Raw genomic sequence first — 20,004 nt, forward strand, 5'->3', positions numbered from 1 at the left:
TGAGTACTCACCTTATTGGGTTTCGCTTTCTGATATTGAGTGTGTGTTTATAGGACGCGAGTTAAATTTGTGTTTTTCCCTTGCTCCCCTTTTGTGAGAGTCCTTAAACTAAATCGCGTGGTTATCCTGCCTATTTGCTTTCATCTGCGTTTGGGTTCACCATCCACGCTACATTGGGCTAATCGCTAAAGCTAAGTCATCTGGTCGCCCAGGTTAGTTCATCCTGACAGAATGACTGAGCCTAAAGCGGTGAACCCAGCGGATTACGCGCACCTCTGCGACGTGGTTGACCAGCATGCCGGGCTAATCAATAAGCTAACCGGAGAGATTGCTACTCTGCGCCAGGGCATCCAAGACGTCGCGGCTTTGCGCCGCGAGGTGGCGGAGCTCAGGCAGGAGAACGCGGATCTCTGGGCGGCTGTTGCTAGCGCGGCGAGCCGGACTCCCGCCGACCAACACCACCACCTCTCGACTTACGGTTCAGGTAATCCTCCAATTTGGCCACAAACGAGTCAGAAGTACTGCATTCATCGACTCCGGGGCAGCAGGTAACTTCATTGACTCTTCTTATGCCAAAAAATGGGGGGTAAAATTTGAGGCGTTATCCCAGCCTGTTCAGATCACATCTGTCGACGGTCGCCCCCTATCCACCAGTCCAATTACTACCCTATTATTCTCTCCATTGACCAACATCACGAACAACTTCGTTTCCACGTCACCTCCATCTCCTCACCTCCCATCATCCTCGAACACCCCTGGCTGCAACAACATGACCCTCTCATCTCCTGGAAACAACATCGGGTTTTACAGTGGGGCACGACCTGCACCGAACTATGCCTAAGGGCGATGGCTGGGACGTGCTCTCGGGAGTCCGAGGCCCCCGACGTCGACACCAACGCCATCCCCGAGGCATATCGGGACTTAGCCGAGGTCTTCTGTAAGAAGAAAGCCACCCACCTTCCTCCACGTCGCCCGTACGACCTCGCCATTGACCTCCAACCTGGCACGATTCCACCCCGCGGCCATCTCTACTCGCTGACACCCACAGAGACGCAGGCGATGGAGGAGTATGTCACCAACGCTATTCGCCAAGGTACCATCAGGCCCTCCTCCTCACCTGCCGCCGCGGGGTTCTTCTTCGTGAAGAAGAAGGGAGGCAAACTTCGACTATGGGTCGACTATCGGGGGCTAAACAATATAACCATTAAAAACCGACATCCACTGCCTCTTACCAACTCAGCCCTGGACGCCCTCTCTGGTGCCACCATCTTTACCAGGAGCGCCTACAACTTGGTGTGCATCAGAGAGGGCGATGAGTGGAAGACGGCCTTCATCACCCCAACTGGACACTACGAGAGTCTCGTTATCCCTTTCGGACTATGTAATGCCCCCGCCGCGTTTCAACATCTGATTAACGACGTTCTCCGTGACATGCTGGGCCGGTGGGCATTCGCCTATCTCGACGACATCCTCATTTACTCATGCACCGCTGAAGAACATATCCAGCACGTCAGGGCGGTTCTAAAGAGACTACTCGCCCACCAACTGTACTGTAAGTTGGAAACAAGCGCTCCACCATGTTCCTGGGTTTTGTCATCTCGTCCCAGGGTGTGGCCATGGACGCGCAGAAGCTGGAAGTTGTGCGTCATTGGCCCCTACCCAAGACCCTTAAGCAACTCCAATGGTTTCTCGGGTTTGCAATTTCTATCGTCGCTTTATCCGGGACTACAGTACAGTTGCTGCCCCCCTAACCGCTCTGACTCGTCCCTCATCTCTCCCTTTCCTCTTCAACCCTACTGCTATCGCCGCCTTCAAGAATCTCTGCCACCGTTTCACCACCGCTCCTATTCTTCTTCACCCTGATGTCAGTAAACCATTTGTTGTGGAGGTGGACGCTTCAGATGTGGGAGCTGGAGCGGTTCTCTCCCAACGAGGTCCAGATCAGAAACTACACCCATGTAGTTTCTTCTCCAAAAAATTTGACTCCACTTAGCAGCGACACGGGGTAGGGGACCGCGAGCTGCTGCCCATAAAGTGGGCTTTGGAGGAATGGCGTCACTGGCAAAACCTCATCTCCATCCGAAACTAAATCAGTTGTCCTCCCACCTTCCAAGATAATTGCTCCACTTAAATTGGACTTGGAAACGAGAGTTCGCCAGGCGCAGACCACAGAGACCGAACCGGCAGGACGACTCTACGTGCCCGGGACCATGAGATCTGAGGTTTTACAATGGGGTCACTCATCTCCCATATCAGGACACCCAGGCACGACACGGACCCGTCTCTTCATCGAACGAGACTTCTGGTGGCCATCTCTCGCGAAGGACGTCAAAAAGGTTGTTCAGGCGTGCCCAGTGTGCGCCAGGGCAAAAGATCCAAATCAACCCACATCGGGAGACCTTCAACCGCTTCCGGTTCCCCGGAGGCCCAGGACGCACATTGCCGTCGACTTTGTCGTGGGCCTGCCGGTCTCCGAAGGAAAAGACGTCATAATGACCATCGTCGATCGGTTCTCTAAGGCTGTGCACCTGGTGGCTCTCGCTGGACTCCCGTCAGCCAAAAGGACAGCTGAGCTAATACTAGAGCATGTAGTCCGCCTGCATGGGTTCCCCAAGGACATTGTCTCGGACAGAGGGCCCCAGTTTACTGCCAAATTCTGGAAAGCCTTTTGCCATCTGATCAACTCCACCTGCAGCCTTTCATCCATATATCACCCATAAACTATCGGTCAGACGGAGCGGACCAACCAACAACTGGAGCGCTACCTGAGATGCTTCGTTGCCGATCGTCAGCGCTCCTGGGCTCGCTACCTCATCTGGGCGGAACTATCCCACAATCTCCACACCTCCTCAGCCACGAAGTTAAGCCCATTTAAGGTATGCTACGGCTTTCAACCCTCTATATTCAACCACCCCGAACCGGAGGTTGATGTGCCGTCAGCCCAACAGTTGGTCCGCCGGTGTCGGCGGCTGTGGAACCAGGCCAACAGATCCATCCGGCAGGCCAACACCCGCTACATCACCCAGCATCGCCGTCGACACCCCCCGGGACGATTGTACCACGTAGCTGACAGGGTATGGCTTTCCACAAAAAATCTTCATCTTCGCACCGAATCACGCAAACTCTCACCTAGGTTCATTGGTCCATACCGCATCACTCTACGGATAAACCCCGTCACCTACCGGCTCCAGCTGCCTGCGGTGCTCCGGATCCATCCAGTATTCCACATCTCTCAGCTGAAACACTTCACCACATCTCCTATGATTCCACCCCCCCCCCCCCCTGCTCCTCCTCCCCGCATCATTGACGGTGGTCCCGCCTACACGGTACGCCAGATCCTTGACTCGCGTCCTCGGGGCAGAGGTATCCAATACCTGGTCGACTGGAAGGGCTACGGCCCCGAGGAGCGGTCTTGGATTCCGGCCCATTTCATTCTCGACCAGGAACTAATCCAAGACTACCGTCGTCGGGTATCCTCCACCCCAGGACCGTCAGGAGCCGGTCCTGGACAGGGGGGTAATGTCATGCACACTTAAGCCGCATGCTTGCTGTGCATTTCATGTAAATAAATTGATTGATGAGAACTGGAAATAAAAACCAGACTGAGAGCGACACACACTCAGTAATTATTCACATTAAATCTATTCCCACTATCCTGCATATACAGCATTTGTGTGAGATCCTTAAGGAAAATAATTACAATGTATATTTTTTTTACTTTTTAACATTGTCAGTATTAAAAGAGTGTTTGATGAGCTCTGTATGTTACACCCTTTGGTGCTGCCATCCAGTTTGTAAGATGAGGTGAAGCTCATGAAAATTATTAAATAGAAGTATCGTGATATGAATTGCTGCTCATATTAGGTCTCTTCTGGTATTCTAAATCATGATATTAGACAATTAATTTCTGTCTTATGTCCACTCTATAATGTTGTACAGTAAACTCAAGAGAAAGAGATCAGACTCACCAGAACCCAGCTGTGTCTCCATGAAGAGTGATCAGTCTATAAATGTTCCTAGAAACTTTAAACGTGGAGTCTCCTCATCTGTACACAGGTAACATCCCATAATTCTCAGAGATAAAGTAAAACATATTATCTGTTCATTCTGTATGATGTAGTTATATTTTGTTACATCTCTAATAATCACATAGAAAGAATTAATCAGAAAAGCTTGAATTAAAACAGAGGCAGATTTTTTTCAGTTCTCAGTGTTAAAGTACAAACACATTATCTGTTCATTCTTTATTCATTATCTGTTCATGTCTTCCTACTTCACTCTGTCACAGACACAACCAAGAATCTGCTGCTGTAAATAAATTCCAGAAAAAGTTCAGATTAAATCTGATGAAGAAGTTTGAGTGTGTAAATGGAGTGATAATAAATCAGAAAAACCGAACGCTCCTGAATGAGATCTACACAGAGCTCTACATCACAGAGGGAGATAGTGGAGACATAAATAAAGAACATGAGGTGAGACAGATTGAGGCAGCATCCAGGAGAACAACATCAGAGGAAACACCAATCAAATGCAATGACATCTTTAAGCCATTAACTGATCAAGACAAACCCATCACAACTGTGCTGACAAAGGGAGTCGCTGGCATCGGAAAAACAGTCTCTGTGCAGAAGTTCATTCTGGACTGGGCTGAAGGGAAAACAAATCAGGACGTCCCCCTCATATTTCCACTTCCTTTCAGAGAGCTGAATCTGCTGAAGGACCAGAAACTAAGTCTGATGGAGCTCCTTCATGTTTGTTTTAAGGAAACAAAAGAAACAGAAATCTTCAGTTTGGAAAAGGTTCTGTTCATTTTTGATGGATTGGATGAGTGTCGTTTTTCTCTGGATTTCCAGAACACAGTGAGAGTTTGTGATGTAACTGAATCAGCATCAGTGCCTGTGCTGCTGATAAACCTGATTAAAGGGAATCTGCTTCCCTCTGCTCTCATCTGGATCACCTCCCGACCAGCAGCAGCTGATCAAATCCCCTCTAAGTGTGTCAATCGAGTCACAGAGGTACGAGGGTTCAATGACCCACAGAAGGAGGAGTACTTCAGGAAGAGGATCAGTGATCAGAGCCTGGCCAATAACATCATCACACACCTGAAGTCATTAAGAAGCCTGTACATCATGTGTCACATCCCAGTCTTCTGCTGGATTTCAGCCGCTGTTCTGGAGAGAATGTTGGGTGAAGCAGAGAGTGGAGAGATCCCCAAGACTCTGACTGAAATGTACACACACTTCCTCATCATTCAGATAACCATCATAAGAGAAAAGTACTCAGAGAAGCAGGAGAGTGATGAAGAAATGCTTTTCAAACTGGGACGACTGGCTTTTCAGCAGCTGGAGAAACACAACCTGATCTTCTATGATGAAGACCTGAGAGAGTGTGGCATTGATGTGAGAGAAGCAGCAGTGTACTCAGGTGTGTGTACGCAGATCTTCAGACAGGAGTTTGGGCTTCACCAGAGTAAAGTGTACTGCTTTGTTCATCTGAGTATTCAGGAGCATCTCGCAGCTCTGTATGTGCACCTGATGTTCATGAGGAAAAAGAGAAATGTTCTTGAAAAGAGATTGTACTTTAAACCAGAGATTTTATCCAAGCTACAGATGTTCACTAAACCACAGATGTTTTTCCAACCAGAGATGTCCTTTCAAAAATCTTCTATAAACCATCAGTCTTCAAAGCTGCAGTTAACAAAAATTATAAACTCAGATGACCACAGGAGTGCTGTAGATCAGGCCTTAAACAGTGAGACTGGACATCTGGATCTTTTCCTCCGCTTTCTTCTGGGTCTCTCACTGGAGTCTAATCAGAAACTCTTACTAGAATTGGTAACACAGACAGGAAGTAACTCCCAGAGCAAAGAGAAAACAGTTCAGTACATTAAAAAGAAGATCAGTAAAGATCTTCCTATAGAGAAATGCATCAATCTGTTCCACTGTCTGAATGAACTGGGTGATGATTCTCTATTGGGCGAAATCCAACACTACCTGAAATCTGGAAAACAAAGTGAACTCTCCCCTTCACAGTGGTCTGCTCTGGTGTTTGTGTTACTGACATCAGCAGAGGATCTGGAGGAATTTGACCTGAATAAATATATCAGTCCAGAGAAGATAACAGAAACTGTTCTTGTGAGGGTGATGCCTGTGATTGCAGCATCCAGAAAAGCAATGTAAGTAAATCTCTATAAATCTGTTCTACTGTAGAAAGAGAGAAACTGAAAACACCTTTGGCAAATATTCAGTTTAAGATGTTTTGAATTTTAGGTGATACAGGGTGGTGTTAATGTGAATAAATATTTAAGTAAGAGAATAACTTTCACATGAATAAATGAATAAGACTGAAGGGCAGCTATTAAAATTGTGGGAGACAGTTTCTGTCACTTGAGGGGTACAAAATGTTTAAGTCTTAAATTTATGCCTTGGTGGCTGAAAGAATGAGGAAGATTATTGACATTATGTTTTATTACAACAGCAATGCTGGATATTTAATGTTCACACCTGCAAAAGAAAACCTATCAGTATAGTTAATAGTGGTGCACCTAAATTTTGGCATTTTCAAAAATCGCATTATCAGTTTTGGGCCCAAATTAAAAATAAAATTAAAAAAACGGCTGAAAATGCAAGCCAAAAATGAATGTTGCTCCGTCCCTGCTCAGGTTAGGTTTCACGCATGCTGGAGCTGTTATCATGTGTCTGCCCATTAAAGACAAAGCATGTCAGTGGTATGAAAGTATTGTTACAATATGCAACATTTCCACAATGCCTGATCGGCAGCGGTGATGGAACAAACGCAGCCACACAACAACTAGAGATGTCTCTAGCTGAACTACACATTGCCAGAATGGACAATCCTCTTAACTACTGGCACTCGAACGAAGACCGCTTTCCATTGCTTGCACGGGTTGCACGCAGGTATTTATCTGGTCCAATCACCAGCACAAACAGTGAGAGACTATTCAGTTCAGCATTTCATTTCCTTGATGACAAGTGGAACCATCTCTTTAGCCAAAAAGCTAAGCAACTTTTGTTCTTAAAGAATATATTACAATACAAATATAGAGTAAATGTGTTTTAATATTTCGAAGATTTTAAAATAAGCCATTTTTAGTTTTTTTTTAGTTTTTTGGCCAAATGCATCCTAAATTATAATTTTGGTGCGTCACTAGTAGTTAATCAACTTATATATGTAGCTTTATCTGCTTTTTGTTTGTTTGTTTATCAGATTAAATGTGTGTTAGACTAGCAATGCAGTTAACACACACACACACACACACACACACACAGATTGGACAGATTACACACATACACAAAGGATTGTAAAGGATTGTAATTGATGTATTTGGTTATCAGGGTGTTTCCCATTAGCGGCGTGCTACTGCTACCTGTGTGTGTTGTTGGGACTTATAATTTAAAGTGTTTTCTTTCTGTCTCATGCTTCCGTTTCTGTTCCACAGGTATGTTTGGTTTGGTTCATGATTAGTGTAATTTTTTTTAAGCTCTGTGTTCTTACAGCTTCTTGTCCTGCGACTCTTATAGTTTCCTCTGTTCTGTTTACTCTCCGTCATGTTTTGATCCCCAGTGTTTATTTTGCTTAAGAGGGCAAAATTATGGAAAATACATTTTTGGATCATTTTGGACAGTCTAATGTCTCACTCTTGTGTGTCTACATGCAAAAACCATGAGAAAAACACATCACTTCCCATTTTCTTATTTAATTGTTCATATTTTTTCTTCATAAATCTATAGTATGGTGTTATACAGAGTACAGTATTTGGTGTATGGTGTTATACAGAATACAGTATTTATTGTATGGTGTTAAACAACTTTCAGTTTATTACATACTGATTTTTCTTTTCTACTGAGGTATTGTTAAGGTTCGGTTGCATTTACTTCACAACTTATATTTCATGCTGTAGTTCTTTAATGTAACTATCTGTCTCTTAACCACACACAGACACACACATAGTGGAGGTCCGACATGGGGAGATACAACAGACAGAGTGCAGAGTGTAAGTTGAAGAACACACCTAGAGTGTAAATCACAGATACAGGGAGCAATTACACACACACACACACACACACACACACACACACACACACACACACACACACACACTGTTAGCTAAATCTAACTCTGAATGAAACTTTTTGTTTTTCCATCAGACTCTTACTTCCCAACCTGTCTGAATCTTATGTTCCATGTTTATACAGTGTGTGTGTGTGTGTGTGTGTGTGTGTGTGTGTGTGTGTGAGTGATGATAATGAAGCTGAAACTTCCACCAAGTCGATTCTGAGCCGCTCTGACTGTGAATTACTATTACAGCATTTATCTGTTTTGTCTAACTGCTGTTTGTGCTTTTGGTGTTTATATAAATGAGAAGGTGCAGTGAAAGCTTTGAGGATCTGTTTGATCTTTTGTACTAGTGTTAGTTCATTATGTCTTATTTTATTTCCTTCAGTATCAGGTGTGATAAAATTAAAGGGAGAAGTGGTGAAGCTCTGGTCTCAGTGCTCAACTCAGAAACCTTCGATCTGAGAGAACTGCATCTGACTGTGAAGACACTGGACCTCTCTCGGTATAAACTAACAGACTCAGGAGTGAAGCGTCTCTCTGCTGTACTGGAGAATCCTCACTGTAAAGTGGAGACACTGAGGTAAGATCATCTCTCTGAGTCACAATAACTCAGCAGCAGTTTATTCAGTGTTTTAGCAACTGACATTTTTCTGTAAGAGTACAGCATGCAGAACAAATATATTACTCACTAATAATAATAATAATAATAATAATAATAATAATACAATTAAACAGACCTACTGTTAGGAACATTGCAATAAATAATGCTAAACAGGGATGAATTCTACAAACCCTAACTCATTACTTTTGTAGCCCTAGTGCACTTAATGTAAATAAATCTCAATAACAGCAGTAATACTTTGGTGTGTGTTAATAATATCTTGGAATTGGTGAAGGAAAGGGAGACTGTCCAACATGACAGACACGTCATCTTAACAACAAGTTTTACCTCTCACACACCTGAGAGAACTAAATGTGAGGAGACTCAGGAGTGAAGTATATGTATATGTAGCTGAGGTTAATGTTCTGGGCCCGGTTTCTTGATAACGCACACTCTTAGCGCGCTAAGAAGACTCTTAAGATATATCTTACGTAAAGTGATTACTTTTCTAAGTGTGTTTCTCGAACTGTACCTTAAGAATCTTTCTAAGTCGCTGCCTCTTACGTCCGACGTTACAAGGCGCTGTCTACAGTAAAGGTCCTGAATTAGCTGACATCGATTGCTCAGGAATCGATTTTTCACTCCTTTGGCATGACAGCGTTAAGAAGGACAGCATTTTCTATGCAAATTAAACATTGCACAAAATTCTTTCAATAACGTTTATTTCGACATGGGTTAACTTATCAATAGCATGCCATAATAGACAAATATATAAATTAAATCACCAAACTGTCGCTAATATTTTCATGTAACCTGTAGTAACGGTGAAACGAACCGAGTAAACAATCATAGTTGATTGACAAACAGCTGACAACACTCTTCATCAGCTTCAGAAACAATGTGAAGCATGTCAGTGGTTGGGGTTGTATAGCGCACTATGGAATGAATATAATAAGATGCCAGAGTAGAGGTTTAATACCCCTATGTCACCTACGCGGTTTCGCACGGTGGCTGTAAGTACGGTTCATCATGATTAAGCACGAGTTTTAGTGCCGTGATTACATTTCCATCTTTCCACGCAAAAAATTAAACATGTTTAACATGCGGAAGCTGAGTAGATTAGCATTACTATTGTATCAGTGGATGGTGTGTCTACAAATTCTTGTATTTTGGAATTACTTAGTGCAAAAAAATAAAAATAAAAATAAATAAACAACCTAAAATATTGACAAATTCTGCACCATGTCCAATTCATTCCAGTAACATATTGCAGTTATAAACAATATATATATTGCAATAATAAACAGAGATGTGTCCTTGTTTTACACAAAAAAACACTGTGTAATGCTACATGTTGTTAGTGTTTTTTAGATCATTGTTTTGTGGGTGACAAAGTGTGTTTGTTGGCTGTCAACCTTTGCTAGTGTTCTGGAAGAATGAGTTTATTTGAGACCTGAATAAAGTGTTTTGGTAGTTGTAGTGCATTTTGAATGTGAAATGAACTGCTTTGCCAAGCTGAAAGTCGGTTAGGAGAATTTTGCAAAAGTGGCCTAAGTATTGAGAAATGTGTCCTAGCGTCGGTAAAAAAAAATTAATTACACTGTTAATTAGAATAATCAGGAAATATTAAATCCTCATGACATTCTGAATAATAAAATCATTTCACAGACACATCATCTTTAAAGTAAATATTAAACCAAGATGTAATGTTGAAGTGTGTCATTGTGTGATATCATTATTAAAAAAATATATATTTGGTTATCTCTATTTAATATTAAAACTTTATTGTCTGGGGAAAAAAAAAAAAAAAAAAAAAAACAGCACTGTGAATATTAACCGAGGATGTAAATAAGTGGATGAAGTGTGTCATTGTGTCTGTGCAGGTTGTGTGAGTGTGATGTCTCAGGTGAAGGCTGTGCTGCTCTGACTTCAGCTCTGAGATCAAACCCCTAACACCTGAGAAAACTGGATCTGTCCTGGAATAATCTAGGAGACTCAGGAGTGAAGTGTGTCTCTGCTGTACTGGAGAATCCTGACTGTAAACTGGAGACACTGGGGTAAGATCATCTCTCTGAGAGTCACATGACCTGCTCCTCAGTAAGACACATTCTCTAATAGTGAGACTGAAGCAGAGGTTTTAGGTTCATCATCAATGTCCTGAGGAGGAAGATTGTTTCTTTTCACTGCACACTGATGATTTGTCACAGAGTCTTTGGGTCAGATGTACGTATGTGAGAAGCTGCAGCACAAAACCTGACTTGATGCGACTGCAGTGTGTCTGAAATGACTGTGAAATTTACTACAACACTGTAACTAATTACACAAACTGCAGCTGAGACACAAACTAACTGCACTGTGTGAGCTGCAGGGTTTAACAGCAGCAGTGACATTCTCAGAGATGAAAATTAGTTCTGTTAGTGAGGATTATTTCACTACGTCTGTGTCTATCTGCTATCGACAGGGTTGCCAGATCTGTGTTACAGAAGCAGACAAATGGACAAGCAGTATTAAACCCATGCAGATTTCCCTAAATAGTGTAGAGGATTTATAAACTGTGGCAGTTAAATTCACTTTCTGATCATTAAGGACATTTACATGAGTCTCTGTAGTGTGTGTACAGTTTGTGTCAATTCTTATAAAACAATCCCGTTCTTCAGATTTGTCCTTTCTGTGACGTCCACACAATTTTCCTAAAAAGCAAAAGAAATGTGTTAGACCCTTCTCCAGCTCAGGGCTCAGCTTTTTCCATGGGGAGCATGTTATATTTTTACTGAGTAAATCAGAAGGTTCATATACAGCTCGCCCGGTACATGTGTGTGTGTGTGTGTGTGTGAGAGAGAGAGAGAGAGAGAGAGAGAGACATTTCACATTTAAAAGATTTATCATTGAGGGACAATTCCGAGCTGGTTTTCTGAAAATGATAACGATGAGGTGTGGATCCTAAAGCTCTAAGTGTTACTATAGAGCAGGGGTCTCCAAATCTAGTCCTGGAGGGCCAGTGACCAGCACAGTTTGTAATTCACCAACACCTAAACACACCCACTGAACCTAGTAATTAACAGATTAGTTAAATCAGCTGTGTTTGAGAAGAAGAATCACCAAACTGTGTTGGACACTGGCCCTGCAGGACTGGATACCCCTGCTATAGAGTAAACACACACAATGCTTCTTAAAAAATCTAATTTGGACGCGAATGAAATAACAAATTATAGACTGATTTCAAACCTTCCGTTCATATCAAAAATATTAGAAAAAGTAGTATCAGCTCAAATATGCACATTCTTGCAGGAAAACAACATCCTAGAAGAATTTCAGTCAGGTTTCAGGCCCCATCATAGTACAGAAACTGCACTAGTTAAGATTGCAAACGACTTGTTTTTAGCTTCAGACCAAGGCTGCATCTCAATACTAGTCTTACTTGATCTAAGTGCTGCATTCGACACCATAGATCATAATATTCTCATAGACCGCCTACAAAATCATATAGGTATTCAGGGGCAGGCATTAAAATGGTTTAGATCATACCTGTCTGATCGATACCATTTTGTAGATCTAAATGGAGTACCGTCTGATGTAATGCCAGTGAAATATGGGGTCCCACAAGGGTCAGTTTTAGGACCTCTCCTGTTCTCAATTTACATGCTTCCCCTGGGAAACATCATTAGAAGGCATGGGATTAGTTTCCATTGTTATGCTGATGATACCCAATTATACATCTCAACAAAACCAGATGAAATACCCAAGTTGTCTAGATTAACAGAGTGTGTCCAGGACATAAAAGATTGGATGACCAATAACTTTCTTTTACTAAATTCAGATAAGACAGAGATATTGCTCATCGGCCCAAAAACCAGCACACAACAGCTTTCACAATTCAGCCTGCGTTTAGAAGGATGTACTGTTACTACTAGCTCAACAGTAAAAGACCTGGGCGTGATATTAGACAGTAACTTGTCTTTTGAAAATCATATTTCCAATATCACAAAAACAGCCTTTTTCCATCTTAGAAATATTGCCAAACTTAGGAGTATCCTATCCGTATCTGATGCAGAAAAGCTAGTTCATGCATTCATGACCTCCAGACTGGACTATTGTAATGCATTACTAGGTGGTTGTCCTGCATCCTCAATAAACAAGCTACAGTTGGTCCAAAATGCAGCCGCCAGGGTTCTCACTAGATCCAGAAAATATGATCATATAACACCTATATTATCATCCCTGCACTGGCTACCTGTTCAATTTAGAATTAATTACAAAATAGTACTACTTACATACAAGGCTTTAAATGGTTTAGCTCCCTCATACCTAACCAGTCTTTTGATACGCTATAATCCACCACGTCCCTTAAGATCACAAAACTCCGGACTTCTGGTAATTCCCAGAATTTTTAAATCTACAAAAGGGGGCAGGGCATTTTCATATTTGGCTCCAAAGCTTTGGAATAGCCTTCCAGACACTGTTCGGGGAGCAGACACGGTTTCCCAATTCAAAAGTAGACTCAAGACGCATCTCTTTAATCTGGCATACGCGTAACTCATCCCATAACCTCATACTCCAGTACACCTATCCTGAATGGCAACTACGCTAATTCTCTCCATCTTTTCTGTATTTTTCTACCCATCCTGAGACATCTGGAGATTGTGCCAGCTTCAGTAGACAAAGGCCAACCCTGCAAGGTTTCTAAGGCATCTTGAGAAGGACCTGCTCCAGCTAGATTCTGCTTTATGATGGCTGGAGCTACACATCCTGCTCCTGTGCTTCCAGTGATCTGACCCCATCTGCCCTCTGCACCTACTGCTGAACTGAATCTACACAACTTCTGATATATTGAACTTTCACCTGCACAACACACTTGATGTTATTTCTATCTGTTATCACCCAGATGAGGATGGGTTCCCTGTTGAGTCTGGTTCCTCTCAAGGTTTCTTCCTATTGCCATCTCAGGGAGTTTTTCCTTGCCACTGTCGCCGTCACCCTTGGCTTGCTCATCAGAGACATTTCATTCATCATTCATTCATTTAATTATTATCTAGACACATTTTTCTCACACATACACACTTCCAAATATTTTCTTTTCTTAAAAAAAAAAAAAAAAAAATCTTTAATTTTTTTTGTGAAGCTGCTTTGGGACAATGACCATTGTTAAAAGCGCTATATAAATAAAATTGAATTGAATTGAATGTCACACACTCCTGCTGCTGCCGTATCGTTAGATGAACAGAGCAACTGCTTAGATCATGTTCTTTCGTAGGTGTCATTTATATATATATATATATATATATATATATATATATATATATTATATAATCATTATGTCTAAATGTGTGTGTTGGTGTTTGCAGTAGGACTGTTATGGGTTAGAATCACAGCTGTAGTTCTGTCGGAGTGCACCGGCACCACATTTAATCACTTTTCTCTCCAGGTGAGGAGAAACAGGGTTTAAGTTGCCGTAGTTACCTTAAAGTAAGTTGAGTGATTCATGTTGTTAACTCCTGCACTGGGTAAAATACACAGAAACATTCCACCTTAAAAGTTGCCAGAGAATGTAGCTGTGTTGCTAGCTAATGCTAACTAATGAAATAAAAAGGCATAGAAACATTATTTTTTTTGTAACATATAAAAAGGTAACATCAGTGATAAATTGTAGTGTGTGTGTTACCAGTCCTGAGATAACTGTGTGTACACACATGCGTGTCTCATAAGTGTTCTGGTTCTTCAAGAAATAGCACTACAGCTCTGGTAAGAATATCTAGTTCACATTAATTGTTTGTTAGTTTTCCTGATGTAGTTGCTGCTATAATTAGGTATTTACCAGATGTGAAATATGTGTATAATAATATCTATCATGATCAGCAGCAGGTGCTTTTCTACTAATATGGTGACCGTCAGAAAATACATTGAGTATCAGATACGCTCTGTTTTGAAGTTATTGTTTATTAATCTTGTCTGCTGTATTTAGACACACTGTGAGTTTAATACTGCTAACTGTAGCTTGTACTGGCTTTCAGTAGCAATAGACATGTTGTGTGTGGATATAAGAGTGTTATTTCACCATGATAGCCTTAATTTCACCTGTTTAGTGATATAAAGTAATAGTCATATAAAATTAAAAACCGGACTGATCTGGAGTTACATCTTTGGGGGATGGGTAGGTTAGTGGCTAATGGCTAACAGTTAGCCTTCTTTAACAATTAATTTTGTTTTTCCTTTTATATAACTGAACATTCACAATATTACAGTCGACCAGTTGCTGCAGAAAAATCCTTTTTTCCATATGTTATGTTCATTAGAATACAGGTTTAAAAGGCAGGAAAAAAGGGCTGTGAAATTCTTTATAACATCCCCAACATAAGTGGGTTAAAAGAGGGTATATTTTTCCCAACCATTTTTGGTATCTGTGTACTGAATGGTTAGGACAATGCACGTCACCAAAGGGTCGTTCCAGGGCAGTTTATTTAATAATTAGCACTTGGCTGCCAGGACAACTTGTATTTTTTCCTTGTAACTGTGAAAAGAACTTAAAATGGGCCGTCGTTTTTAATCATATGCATAAGTGTAGTACATCATTTAAATCTGTAAAGGGTCTACTTATACTCATGTACACTCACAATATCCATAAAACACTGTGCTTTTGTAAAATAAAGAAAATGAACAGGGTCGCTTTCAGACGTCTCAGTCTTCGCTCTCTCACATATTTCTTCTGAAATGCGTCGCTAAAATGAACTGAAACACTGCGAATACTGCACACACAGACATGAGAAATATATCTATGGAAAGCTTAAAGGATTATGAAGCAAGTATATATATATATATATATATATATATATATATAAATTTTTTATCACAGGTTTATGTTAAAGGATTGAGACAGAATATCAACCAAAAATCCTGAAAAAGCACATGATACAGATGTTATGAATTAAGTTGCATTTCAATGAGGAAAATAAGTATTTGATCCCCTACCAACTAATAATTTTGCCTCTCACAGACTGGTTATGTGCTCTTGTGGTACACATATTAATTTAAAAAGGTGCTCCTAACAACAATGTGGTATGTCTATAAAAGCCATCTGTCCACAAAATCTCTCTCTTCTATTCAAACCTTACCACCATCGGCAAGACCAAAGAGCTGTTAAAGCAAGTCAGGAACAAGATTTTAGACCTGCACAAGGCTGGAATGGGCTACAAGACCATCAGCTAGAATCTTGGTGAGAAGGAGACAACTGCTGGAGCGATTTTTTTACAAATGGAAGAAATACAAAGTAACCATTAATGGCCCTATATGCAAGATTTCACCTGATGGAGTAAGAATGATCATGAGAAAAATGAGGGACCAGCCCAGGACTACACGGGAGGAGCTTGTGAATGATCTCAAGGCAGTTGGGAGCACAGTCACCAAACAAACCACTGGTAACACAATACGCCTGCATGGATTGAAATCCTTCAGCGCAGCAAGGCTTCCCCTCCTCAAGAAGACACATGTACAGACCCGTCTGAGGTTTGCCAATGAACAGAGAAAGATTGGCATAAACTGCTGTGGTCAGATGAGCCCAAAATTTAGCTTTTTGTCATCAACTCGACTTGCTGTTTTCGGAGAAAGAAAAATGCTGACTATGACACTAAGAACACCACAGTCCCAACAGTCAAGCATGGAAGTGGAACCATTATGCTTTGGGGCTGTTTCTCTGCTAAAGGTACAGATTGACTTTGCTGCACTGAGGGGCCAATGGATGAGGCCATGTGTTGTAAAATTTTGGATGAGAACCTCCTGAAGATGGGTTGTGGATGGGTCTTCCAGCATGAAAATGACCCCAAACATACTGCCAGGGCAACTAAGGAGTGGCTCAAGAATAAGCACATTAAGGTCATGAAGTGGTCTAGCCAGTCTTCAGACCTTAATCCAGTAGAAAATTCACAGAGAGAGCTGTAACTTCAAGTTGCCAATTAACAGGCAAGAAACCTTAAACATTAAGAGAAAATCTGTAAAGAATAGTGGATCAAAATGCATCCCAAGATGTGTGCAAATCTGGTAAACAACTACAAGAAACGTCTTCCCACTGTGTTTTCCAGCAAGGGTTTCTCTACCAAGTACTAAGTCATGTTTTGCTTGGGGATCAAATACTTATTTCCCTCATTAAAATGCAACTTCATACATAATATTTGTATCATGTGCTATTTCTGGATTTTTGGTTACTATTCTGTCTCAGTCAGTGGCGGCTACTGGTCTGTCAAATGGGGGAAGCTCATTTTCAGCCTACATCATAAAATTGTCTATTTATTTAAAAGTAAATTCTGCCCTACGTTCCTTTTCAAGAAAATGGTCTGTGACCCTGTCGTACCAACTAGGTATCTTTTCCAGTGACTTGACCAGTATCCTCTCAATGGCCAGCAGAGTGCAGTTTCACCCACGACGCTAGCCTAGCCTACTATATGAATGAATGAATGAACGATCTAAAAAAAATATTAAACTCTGTAAAAGTGAAACAAGGAATGTGGTGTATAATTGTGTGAAGTGTATGATGAAAATCAAGCAATTTCGCCAAGCAAATATAAAGAAATAGGTTGCAGCAGTTTTTATTTCGACTGAACTTGAGAAATCCGTGATGGGACTGAGTGAATAGCTTCAGCGATTCCTTATAGTACAAAATCGCTTTCAGTCAAAAGAAGATGCAATCTTTCGACAGACCCTACGATCATCACGCAGAAGCTCGGAGTCCAGGCCAGCCCACTCCTCATTTGCTCCTCATTCACCCCCAGAGACGCTGAGCGTCCGTGGGCGGGACATAATCGCAGCGTTTATCCAATGACCGTCTAGTTTCAAAGCACTGAAAAAAAACGTTCAAAGCAGCCGCATTGAAGTCAATGGACGCTGGGCTTTAACGGGGAAATGCACTGTGACGCTACGGGAATGTATAAGAAGAAAATCAAGTCAGCCGACCTGCTATATCTAACTGATTCTGAACGAACTCGTCTTTGAGATGAACGTTTTCTAACGCATTTTTAGTCAATAAAATGTTAATACAATAGTACATAATTTGACCATTAATTTTGTGACATTATAGGGGAAGCTGAGCTTCCTTTGCAGTCTTAAAGAAATCGCCACTGGTCTCAGTCCTTAACCATAAACCTATAATAAAAATTATAGACCCTTCATTTCATTGCAAGTGGGCAAACTTAGAAAATGTGTATTGGATCAAATACTTATTTCCCCCACTATATATATATATATATATATATACGGTGAAGTACCATTTAAAGCTATTTATTCATTCATCTTTTATTTGCTTACTTACTTACTAACAAACTAGCGAATGCTTTAGTAAAGGGCTCTAAAACAACGGCAATATGAATGACAATGGAATATTACAGAACGTGCGAGTTGACGCCCATGCACCAATCACTAACCATTAAAATGTTGTATTTGAATTAAAATGCCACTTTATATATATATATATATATATATATATATATATATATATATATATATATATATATATATATATATAAATTAAATTGTTAAATCATCGTGTTCACCCATGGGTTTACTGCATGAACACCGGAACAAAAGGTATAGGGACTAGACGGAGACATTTCTTTTTCTTATTTTTGCATTAAGTTTAACCCTCTGAGGTCCAGGGTGATTTTGGGGTCCTTGAGATGTTTGGACATGCTATGATATTTGTGCTTTTTTCAGCTACTTATAATATATTATTGACCAACCTGTATTTTTCTTGTAATCAGCACAAACTGTTCTACAATAATACGTGACCAAAATGAATGTATGTGTTTGCATTTTTTAGGAAAAAAATATTATGCATGGTTAGTAAGTTTTGTGAAAATAAAAGTAGCTTAAATAAGGCCTTGAAACTCATACAGAACATTTGTTCACAAGACTTTTTGAGAACTGGGCCGGTGGACTAGTGTTTTTGCTTCAAAATGATGTGAAAATGATCTTTTTTACTTGCTCACAGAAAACAATATAGTGATTAACATTTTTTAAGTCACTTTTTGAGTGTAAAGGCTGTATGCGAGAAGGCGTGAACTATCATTACTAATGCAGTGATTCACACCTGAGAACAAAAAGGCCTGCATACTGATCTGCATAATGAGCCATCAGACAGGTATGTGTCTGAGAGAGGAGAGTTACAAGAAAGAATCTCAAATTCAAATTCAAATTTTATTTGTCACATACACAAACATACACAGTACGAAATGTAGTGAAATGCATTATACGACTGCCATTGACCCTAAAAGAGAATTAAAGTTTACAAATAAAAAATAAATATAAATAAAAAGAATACGATAGAAATTAAATAGAAAAATTAAATTAAACTAGGAAAATATAGAACTAAAAATAAAAATAGAAATGTGCTAGAAAAAATAAAAATAAAAATAGAAACATGATGTGCATAAAAATAGAAATATACTGTACATAGAAATATGATGTGCATAAAAATAGAAATATACTGTACAAATTGAAATATACTGTACTGGGTGTGCAAATATGCAAAGAACAAAGTGTCTTTGTGCAGAGATTATTAAAGTGACTTTGTGCACTGGTCCAGGATGTAAACGTAGACATGTAGTGTAGTTGTGAAGGTAGGTGTGCAAAGTTATTAAAGTGTCTTTGTGCAATGGTCCAGGATGTGAATGTACAACATGTAGTGTAGATATGAAGGAAGGTGAGCGTGTAATTGTCCATAGTGTTCATGGATGTAAAAGGATTGATAGATTTGATCAATTATGGAAAGATTGTGTTAGTTCGTGGTTGTGGTTGAGAGACCTTATCGCCTGCGGGAAGAAGCTCCTCCTTAGTCTCTCTGTGTTGGCCTTCAAGGAGCGGAATCGCTTCCCAGACCGCAACAGAGTAAACAGTCCGTTATTGGGGTGGCTGAGGTCCTTCACGATCTTCCTGGCCTTGGTCAAGCACCGCTTGCTGTAGATCAGGTCAGGGAGCTCGATGCGGATGATGCGCTCAGCTGATCGCACCACCCTCTGTAGAGCTCGCCTGTCCTGCATGGTGCTGTTCCCGAACCAGGTCGTGATATTTCCCGTCAGGATGCTCTCTATGGTGCAGGAGTAGAAATTCCTGAGCACCTTGGAGGGCAGTCTAAAGTCTCTCAAGCATCTGAGGTGGCAGAGACGCTGCCGGGCCTTTTTTACCACGGTGTTGATGTGACAGGACCATGCCAGGTCCTGCGTGATGTGAACACCGAGGTATCTGAAGCTGTCCACTCTCTCCACTGGGCTCCTGTTGATGACGGGGGTCTGGTAGTTCCTCACCTGCTTTGTACTGAAGTCCACTATCAGCTCCTTTGTCTTACT

General features: G+C 41.0%; 1 protein-coding gene across 1 annotated transcript in view; it reads left to right on the plus strand.

Moving 5' to 3' along the window:
• Positions 1-846: 846 nt before the first annotated feature.
• LOC128515599 (NLR family CARD domain-containing protein 3-like) overlaps positions 847-20,004 on the plus strand; it is an 85,396-nt gene continuing 66,238 nt past the window's right edge. The window contains exons 1-5 of the mRNA XM_053489682.1: positions 847-1,093; positions 2,095-2,551; positions 3,940-4,056; positions 4,289-6,175; positions 8,465-8,659. Of these exons, the coding sequence (XP_053345657.1) occupies positions 847-1,093; positions 2,095-2,551; positions 3,940-4,056; positions 4,289-6,175; positions 8,465-8,659 (2,903 nt within the window). The remainder of the gene's footprint in view (positions 1,094-2,094; positions 2,552-3,939; positions 4,057-4,288; positions 6,176-8,464; positions 8,660-20,004) is intronic.

This window comes from Clarias gariepinus, chromosome 28 (assembly GCF_024256425.1).
Source record: "Clarias gariepinus isolate MV-2021 ecotype Netherlands chromosome 28, CGAR_prim_01v2, whole genome shotgun sequence".
Lineage (NCBI taxonomy): Eukaryota > Metazoa > Chordata > Actinopteri > Siluriformes > Clariidae > Clarias > Clarias gariepinus.